Source organism: Ailuropoda melanoleuca, chromosome 6 (assembly GCF_002007445.2).
Source record: "Ailuropoda melanoleuca isolate Jingjing chromosome 6, ASM200744v2, whole genome shotgun sequence".
In the NCBI taxonomy this organism is placed as follows: Eukaryota; Metazoa; Chordata; class Mammalia; order Carnivora; family Ursidae; genus Ailuropoda; species Ailuropoda melanoleuca.
This window is the reverse complement of record NC_048223.1, coordinates 42,832,610-42,842,582: the sequence shown is the minus strand read 5'-3', so window position 1 is coordinate 42,842,582 and position 9,973 is coordinate 42,832,610. Positions and strand designations below refer to the sequence as shown.

At 47.1% G+C, this 9,973-nt stretch overlaps 1 protein-coding gene across 1 annotated transcript in view; it reads right to left on the bottom strand.

Moving 5' to 3' along the window:
- Positions 1–236: 236 nt before the first annotated feature.
- Positions 237–9,973, bottom strand: part of LOC117802795 — a 118,427-nt gene continuing 108,690 nt past the window's right edge. Inside the window, exons 4-5 of the mRNA XM_034663556.1 lie at positions 3,600–3,691; positions 237–557 (exon numbers count right to left, since the gene is read on the bottom strand). Of these exons, the coding sequence (XP_034519447.1) occupies positions 237–557; positions 3,600–3,691 (413 nt within the window). The remainder of the gene's footprint in view (positions 558–3,599; positions 3,692–9,973) is intronic.

Here is a 9,973-nt window from a genome sequence, read left to right as displayed (position 1 = left end):
TGAAGCCACCATCTGTAATTAGGGCTTCCCTTCCCACCACTTTGCCCTTTTCAAAGCTCCCACTGCCACATCTCAAAACCAAGACCCAAGTTCACCCTGTGTGCTCCTAGCAACTGAGAGGAAATGCTCTGTTTAGTGGCACTTCACACTTCTGAGGGGCCAAAACTCCACTCCACGGTGGAAAGCCCGTGGCACCGTTTCCTCTGCGGGTGCCGATGCTGCCCGAGTACTTTCCTTTACGAGTGGAGCTGTTTGTGCTGGGGTGGGGGAGGGACACAGCCCCAGGCATCTGTGCAGTGGAGTCCACACCACACGCAGGACGAGCGGCAGCTGCGTGCGTGCTGGGGTTCCGAAGGGCTTGGATGGGTCCCCGAGCCGAGCCGCTGTGCAGTCTGGATGGCAGCCGGTGCCCGTGGTGAGGTGTGACCCTGGTGTTGTGAAGTAGCCGTTCTCTGATTGGCAACGGCCTGATTCACAACACCAGCTGCCCCACCACACCGTGCCTGGAGGTCTCTGGGGAGGCTGGCGGTCGTGTGGTCACCTCTTCGGTGCTGCTGCTGGCGTGTGGAGAGGGGACAGAGGCAGCTGTGGGTTAGAACTGAACGCAAGCAGAGTCAACATGTCCTCTCCCTCTCTATCCTCCTCCCATAGACTTTTCTTGTTTGTCGTGTCCTTTGCCAGCCTCCCTATCCCCCCGAGTCAAGGGTGGTATCGGTGGTTCTGAGGAGCCCAAGTCCCTGGACACAAGCTGATCTGTGCACTGGTGCCTTTCTGGGAAGGGGCTCTACTGCCTTCCACAAATCCTCAAAGGGAAACACCTGCCCCCCCCCCGCCCCCGCACACACACAGCCTGCATATCACTGTCCCGGGAGGTGGAATGGGAAACAAACATTTCTAAGGCAAAGTTTTGAGTAAAGAGTTTTCCTCGCGAAAATGTACATGGCAGAAATGCAGGGACTCTTGTCACTCCACTGCCAAACGCAGAAACCAGAGACCATACTCACTTCATGTTCTGAGTAGTAACTCTGCCAAGACCCCATACCCCCTCCCTTTCGATCTGTCAGTTCCCAGACCCTGAAGGCTGCATGGAGTAGTTCCCACATCTACTGAGGATAACCAGAGTCCAAATGGAATCCTCCAAGGATGGAGAGTATTTCTTGACTCATCCTCCAAAGGGTAGAAACACATTCCAAGCACAAAATAAAGGTGATCACTGAGGATCTGGAGCTGTCATGCAAACCAACAAAAGTCGAGACTGAGAGAAGAGAAATCAGGTGGTCAATGTGAAAACCATTAGCCATTGCTGTGCTCTGCCTTTCCGTCAGCAGGTGACCTGCCAGGCCCTTCCTTGCTCAGGCTCAGCTGGCAGATATGGAGTGTCTTAGCAGTAAAATGACTTTGGAACTCTCATTTTGGTATTTGCCTGGGTTTTATCACCATTAAGAAATTCTGTAAGATAAACTGACATGAAAATACCATTTGAAGTTGAATCCCTACTTCCAGGTGTTGATAAACACTTTTAAATGAATAGCTTCTTTGGCCAAAAATGGCTCCTGCCTGCTACCCAATCAAGAAAAATATTTTCCACTTTTTGCCGTCTATCTTGGAACCTGCTTTATTTTAGGGTCGCAAAGTTGGCAAGCTCCTAGCACTGGATGTGGCATAGAAGTTCGACCAAAGTTCTTACCAGAATTGGGGGAGGCAGAAAGTTTAAGAGATCAACCATAACTGTGCCATGTAAATCACTGTGGCCTTGGAGCTCAGAAACACCTGGATTTTTATGTCTCTAATCAAAGAACCCCTGCTGGGACATTAGGCCATAATTTCTACACTGGGCCTCAGGGGTCCACAGCACCACTAAGCTGAGATGTCTACCACAGGCAGGTTGCCTGTGCCAGGCCCCAGGGGGTGCATTCAGACTCTGTCCCTTTCTGTGTTCCTAGGGCCAGTAGCAGAACTTTCTGGGCCTCGGTTTTAGTATCTGCAAAACAGTGTAATAGGATTAGAAAATCTTGCATACAGCAAATGCTTGATATTCATGTGTATTCGATAAGGATGGGACTGAGTTATGTGGGCGGTTTTCTGAGCTTTGGGTAGGGAGAGATCTCAAAATTTTTCTTTCCAGTGGTGCTGGACTGTCCAGTAGATTGTCTCGAGGACTAACAATCACCTGCTCTGAGAATGAGCAAGTTCTCGAAAGTGACATTAGCTCCTTGTAAAATAAAGCAGGGGGACAATTAATTGCTACTGCTGAGCACTCAGAGCCCTCGGCAAAGTTAATGTGCTTTTTTGGCTAAGACCGTGTATGTGGGAAGGTTGTATTGGTGCCAAGTGAACCTGGCATAGACTCTTATGAAGTCAAAACACCAGGAATCCGGGGACTGGCACGATCCCATTTCCTGCATCCAAGGGGCAAAAGGTGCCTTGGGAATAAGTGAGAAGCTGGGGCCGTGAATGGAGCTATCCACAGCTACCTCTTTTTGGTTCTGTCTAGAACCGACCAGTGCTCAGGATGTCAAAGCAAGATGAAGAAATGGTTGTCTCAAAAGCCACAAGTGACCTTCGTGTTTTAACTTCAAGACCCTGCAAGGAGTTGGCACCGTGCAGAGGCAGCCTGGCCCTCTTTCTTTCTCCTTATCCTCCACTGCCCTCTTCCGCTCTCCCTGTGCTCTTCTAACTTCTCAAATATGCCATATTCATTCCCACCACAGGGCCTTTGCACAAGCCTTTTCCATCACCTGGAAGCCTCTCTCCCTATTTTGTATAGCTTAATAGCAACTCCTCCTTCAAACTTCAACTCCAAAGTCACTTCCTGCACTGACTTCCATCTTCCAGACCAGACTGGACTCTATGACATGCTCCCCAGCTATCTGGTACTCTTCCTTCAAAGCACTTGTTATACAGCATGCACGACGTCTCTTCCACTCAGTTCTAAGCTTGCCATTGGGTCCTCAGCATTGGCCACTTCGGGGATACCTGATAAATACTGGTTGGGTGAATGTATGATTTAAACTAAGACTCTTGTGGTCCAATGACTCTTTTCCAAGCAGTTAGATGAATCCCTCAGACAAATCAAAATGGCACTAAGAATCTTATGGGCATACATAGTGCTATCTTGTAATGAAGAATTTTATATTAAGAGACTGACTGCTGGAACTCCTAATTCAGGTCCCTGCCTCTAGGCTGACCCCACACTGATACACAGGGAGTCAGAGGGATTCTTCCAGAGAGTCAGTCTAATCTGGCTTAACTTCTCCATGGCTCATTTTGTGCCCAGGATAGAGTCTCAGGTCCTTTGGCTCCTCACTTCCCCACCTGCCCCCCCTCTCCCCCAACAGAGCAGGAATGCCTACAATACACCACATGTGCATATGCTCCTGTGGATTGAATGCCCCTGACTCTTTCTACCCAGCATACTCCTCTTCCTGCAGTTGGGCTCCAGGGTCGGCCCTCGAGAAGGTCCTCGTGGACCCTTGCTCAGCCTCAGCTCTTGGCCTGGCATCTATGACTTTTGTGCCTTTTGTGTCCATTACTGTTCCAGGCTTCAGTCCTGTCTTAGGAGACAGTGATCCCAAGGACAGAGGCCATTGTGGAGTCACCTGGTAGCCGGGAACCGCACAGCATCTGGAACACGGGGCTCTCAGCTTCGATGAGCTCTCACTCAGTGAGGAAGTCTTGCAAAGCTGGGAAGCTGTGGACACCAGTGGGTAATGATTTGTACTTCCTGTTCCCTATGAATCACAAGTGTCCAGAAATCCCAATATTTTGCCATTGAATTACATTTCACCATCTCCACAGCCACCCTGCACCCCCAACAGACCTCCATCCTCTCACCAGGAAGGCACAATACACATCCAACTTGTCCCTCTGTGAGTCATTCTTCACTCTGCAGCCGGAGTGATCCTTTTAACACACTAATCAGAGCATGTCACTTTGCTACTTCAAACCCTTCTTCCCTTCCCATCACACCCAGAACAAAAGCCAAATTCCTTGTGAAATCCCATAGGTCCTGGTGGCTCAGCACCCCCCCCCACCCCGTACCTGTCCACCGTCACCTCCTCTCCCTGTGGACTTAGCTGCACTCCCTTTCTTTCAGATCTTGGAACACAGGGCTAGACCACAGGGTGCCTTCTGAAATGTAAACAATCAGGCCTTTCCTGTGGATGTCAGCTTGCGAAGGTACCCCTTTCCCTGGGCAGATGGAGATTTCTAACAGGGCATGTGACCTGGTGAGTGGCCTTGGGCTTGACCGCAACCCCCACTTGCCCCTGGGCTGGGGGCTCTTGTGTCATTCAGCCACGAGGAGTAGCGCACCCAGTCCTCTCCCACTGCAGGGCCTTCTTACCTGCTCTGCCTTCCTGAAGACTCCAGGAGCACTTTAAGAGAATGTAAGAGTTCTGGTGTTCCAAAATTCTGCACCAATTTTAACCAAGGCCTTTTATCTCATTTTTTCTACTCTGGCCTGCTGATGTTAGTCCTTCACTACACACTTGGTAGGGTCAAGCCAGCTAATTCTGTTTTGTTTTGTTTTTAGTCACATAATGATTACTTGTGTTGGCAATCCCAAGTACATGGCATTTATCTAAGCTTCATAACATCAGAGGTCTCAAATCAACAAACCATTTTTCTGCCTGTTACTTCTGCAAAAAGATGACAGCAACAGAAACTCAGGGTGTTCCTTATCAACCACCTCCCCAGGTTGAACAAGGGTCAACACAGACCCATTCAGCCTTTGACATCAGCCCCAGTCTGGCTGGCGCAGCGTCCCACCCCCAGTCCAGATCCTGCTTCAGTTGGTTTGGGGGTAAAACTCAAGTATCCACCCCCCCGACCCCAGGGACTCCCATAAACCAGATTTGGGGACGATGGCTTTCAATCTAGGGCTCTGTTAAAAACTAACGTTCCTAATGAGCCTCAGAGCAGAACGAATCTGCTACAGTTTCAGTATCTTCAGAGGCAAATTCAATAGATTGGTGTCCAGTGCCACCGTTCCCATGTACAGGATGCGGTAGGCCTGGGGGCTTCCTCGGGTCAGGAGCAGGCGTGTGTCAGCTAGATGTCAGGGAGTTAGCATCCTCAAGCAGCCCCCGCCAGTGACACGATGGAGTTGGTGGGCAATACCTTGCTCTCTTGCCCCACAAGGAGCGGAGGTCCCCACCTGCTCACAGCAGTAACCTGGTGGACAACACAAACATTTTTGGCCCCCTCCCCCTCTCACCTCCCCAAACACAGCTGTGCATTGGTGTCCATGTTAAGCATACTTAAGTGCACCCATGTTTTGAAGAGGTGTTTCTCATGTTGTTCCTGTGGTCACTTTAAGCAGGGCAGGGCCAATAGGAGGGGAGTGAGTCACCTGCTCTCAGATGCTGACCGTGAGTACCTCCTAAAATTTTGCATCCTGGGCAGTCTCATTTGCTCATCTTGTTCCCATCCTGATGTTCAGGGAATCAGGATACACAAATCAGGCAAAACAACCCACTCCAGGTAGGTATCTTCTAGAGTGTGTTATACTTACAGTTTCTTCATTGTTTTTTCATAGACAATAACCTTCTAAATGGAGGACCCTTTGGCACCAAAGCTCTGGGGTGCTAGGATCATCCTGCACAGCCAGTAGTCACAAATACTGCTACAGGCTTTCTAGACAGCATGTCTACTCTGGGACGACAGCAACAATTAACCCAACACAAGCTGTGAATTCTGCTTTTTTTAGCCCATCTTGGCTGATGCCTTCCAGGTGGGCTTCAAAATAAAAACTCCCAGTTCAAGGACTGCCTGGACTGCCTGGACTGCCGAGCACAGACCGGAGTTTATTAGCACAGTTAATATCGCATGCAAATAGATTTCCCCGCTTCCGTCATGCCAGTCCATTAATTCAGCCCCTTGTCTGCTACATCTTTATCCTTGGCAGGTTAACCCTGCCAAATGCCTTTGCTGTAGCACATGTCACGCTGTGCCTATGTCCAACCATGCGATTGTGCTAATCTTGTTGTACCAGCTTTGTGGCCCCGTCTGCTCAATCCAACGGTGGGAAAAGTGCAGATGAGGTTTTTTGCCAAGATCTTCCACCTGTGCAGCACCCACCCTTTCTTCTTCCTCTTCTTCTTCTTTTTTAATTTTAAATATGTTTTCAATTAAATGGTTTGAAAGTCAACCACAGTGTTTGGACAGCTGCCATTGCCAATGTCGTTCAGACAAGAATGTCAAGGCTCTCAGCGGGCCTCCAGACTCTTTCCAGTAGCCTCACCCAGCTGCCAGTTGAATGGGATAATGGGAAGGGTTAAACAGAAAAATCTGCTAAGGATGTCTTTTTTCTAGGCTCTCTGAGGCCTGAAGATGGCTGAATGGAGCCAATACATATCACCCATTATTTTTGATGCCAACATCTTTACAGCTTAGTGGAATCATTAACATGAATTATTAGAAGAGGTGCACCCTTTCCTGCAAGCACCTTTGTCTGACATACATCCAACAAGGGGAAAGTGCCTCCAGGCCCCAGAGGGTACTGCTCCTCCAGGTACCAATCTCAGCCAGGCCATTTTCTACCTCTGCAATGACTGAGGCAAATTGCTTTACCTCTGGACTCACTTTCCTCATTTGTAAAATGGGCATAACCACAGCACCCAATGAGTAGAATTGCTGTGAGGATTCAGTGAGTGAATAGATGTTAATCACTCTGAATGAGGCTGGCACACGCACATAGAGCAGGCACTGGGTAAGTACAAATTAACTGTAGTATAGATTGTGGAATTTGTCAGAACTTACTGTCATTTACAGCTTGCAAAGTATGTGGTAGAATTCCACGTGGACCCATGGAAAGGGTCCATTCCTGGGACCCTTTTAGGGTCTTCAGATGTAAACTCCACTCTCTCGCCTGCTAATTACAGAAATCTGGCTATAAGGAGACCTTTCTAGCATCCCTACCACTGGTCTCTCTGTTATCCCCGGCAGCTCTGGTGGGTGTGAAGAGGCATTCCGGGGGGATAGTCTGCGGTGAGATTCCTGGGGACTGAGTCCTGGCTTTGCTACCACGTGACCCTGGACAAGGTACTCAACGTTTGAGACTCTCACAGTCCTGACATTAGACAAGGGGGACTTGGTTTTACATGGCAGGGTGATTGTGAGTGTTATGTGCAAAAGCACGGGTGAGGCAGCTGGTATGCGGCTCAACATGAGCTCGGGGCATGAAGCTCTATTCACTGCTGTTAAGTCATAGACCAGCCTGGCTCATTGCTCTCTCCAAACCTCCTCGGCCTCACAGAGTCCCTGCTGCATCAGTGTGAGCTTTGACCTCTAGTCTGAGCCCTGCTAAGACTTATGAGTGGATTTTCTTTAGTTTCTTTTTTAAAATTTTATTTATTTATTTGACAGAGAGCACAAGCAGGGGGAGCGGCAGAGGGAGAGGGAGAAGGAGAACCATGATGTGGGTGGGGCTCGATCCTAGGACCCTGGGATCATGGCCTGAGCCGAAGGCAGATGCTTAACTGACTGAGCCACCCAGGCTTCCCTTTCTTTAGTTTTTTATTTATCTGATGAAAAAATGCTTTTATCACATATGTATGTCCCCCTAAGCAATATGTTATTTAAGTTTGTTTGCTTTGGAGCTTTATACAAATTGTATCATACTGGTCTTAATGTTCTGCAACTTGCTATTTTCATTCAAAGCTGTTTCCAAGATTCGTCCACGTGGTTGCATTTGGTGGTGGTTCATGCATTTCCCATGCATTCCACTGCCGCATGACAGTCCACTGTGGGAATGTGGCACCGTTTACTCATCCGTTTTTCTAAAGACATACCGTGAGATTGGCTCCTTAGCTTGGTGGATAGGGCTGCTGTGTGCACTCTTGGGTACTCTCTCGTGCTCTTGTGCAAGTGTTTCCAGCATGGATGCCTGGTTCATAGGCTTGTGAATGTTTAACTTTCTCAGATAGCACCAGGCTTTTATTCTCAGTAGTGCTGTTTGAATTTCTTACCCAACTTTATGAAAAATATGTCAATGCAGCTATGATTCAGAAGGAAAGGCAGGCAGACGAGCAGAAGGAAAGAAGGGAGGAGGGGAGAGAGAGCAAAATAAAAAAGAATTCCCCTAAATAGTTTAAGACCATTATAGAAAATACAGAAATGTCCTCAGGTGTTTTGCTTTATCTAATGGTCCAAACTCAACTGCTATAGGGTGTTCAAAATGCTATTGAAAGATTAAAAATTTATTAAGTTCAGTCCGTGTGCATATGAGGAGACTGGCATTTTCACTTGGTGCTTGTAGAGTGTTAATTGACCTCTTTTTTTTTTTGCAAATAATTTAGCAAAATGAACAAAAGTTCTTAAAACAAGTATAATTAACTTGACAATTCCCCTCGTAGGATTTTATTCCAAGAAAAAGTATGCGAAGATGTTTGTTTAAGGATGTTAACTGCAGAGTTACAGATAGAAAAAAAAAAGGAGAAATAATCTAAATGTCCAGAAGTTACTGGTTAAATAACAATGTGGCAATTTAAAATAATGAAAGGTTGTGTATGTTATAGTGAGTGGGGAAAAAGCAGTTATACATGTACGGACCATCCTGTATATGGGAATGAGTGGTTTTTGAGTGATGGTGTACACGTGCAGGTTTCAAACTGCCCCTGTCTTTGGACAGCGCTGACTGTGCATTCTGATGTTAGCACTTGGACCCTTTTATGATAACTTGGAGGGCAGAGGATTAAACCTGTTGGTGCTAGATGTCTCAAGACAGGATTTTGCTCTTGATGCAAGAAGAGTATTTGGGTACTGGGAAGAGCTATATGCCTCCCTTGGCAACCCAGGCACCAATCACCACTTACTTCTCCTGGATCCTGCTGGGTCTTCTAATAAATTAAGTCCAATCATTAGTGGAGGGCTTACTATGTACTCATTAGCAGACTTGATGCTTCACATTCATTATCTGGCTGAATTCTGACTGAGGTGAGATACTACTATTTTGCCAATTTCCCACTTTAAGAAAATGGAGAAATAGAAGTACTAAATAAATAATTTTAAAAAACAAATAAAATGGAGACTTGGAAATGACAACTAACTTACACAAAGTTGTCACCAGAAAGTGGCCACGTAGCCGTGATTTGATCCATCTTTGGCATGATACCACTTGTTCTGCTAGTATCTGAGTCAAGGTAGACCTCTTGAATTACCAACTGTCTTTAGCATTTGTCCAAGTTACAGTTATGCCAAATGCAATATTTTCCTTTTCATTTTAGTTGTTCATAAATCCTATACTTGAGTTTTAAGGGGGGTGGGGAAGGGAGAATATGACAAAAATCCCTATAAAACCCCAAGACTCTTTTTCTGCAAAAATTGGGAAATTCCAGCATCCAGCACCCTCCAGTGATTAGAGAAATCCTATATACCTCAAGTCTACTGCACAGATCTTAATCCAGTTCTCATTTGCCAATTTCTTGAATAGAATGGGTTTGTAATACTTCGTGTAATTAAAACATGATGGAATCATGCTATTTGCAAAATGAGCACTTCTGACTCTCTGGACTCCATGGCTCAGGCAAGTCCACTGAGGCACAACTGTGTGTTGCCTTGGCAAGAATTCCTGCTGAGTGGGCAGTCCATCTAGCTTGGGTCTTGAGAGAGTCATGCTTGCCTAGCACAATGCAAACATCTCTGAACTTTGCTTACTGAATTCGAGGCAGCATTAGCTTCCCACTGCATTTCCTCCGGCAGGACCAATCACATATCCCAGCCAGACACGTGTGGCCCCTGCTGGTGATGAATCTCAGAGAGGCGAAGCTCCTCCTTGCACTGCATTGCTGCATCTGAGTGCAGCCTTGGGGTGGGGGGTGGAAATAAAGGCTGGGAGCAGAATAATAAGCACACGACACCTTTGAGAAGGCTGCTCTGGGCCATGCGCTGCAGGCTGCTTTTTTTAGTGGTTGATTCACTTCCAGAAAATTCATTTTTGCCAAGAATGCTACCTACCATCATGGATTTCTTC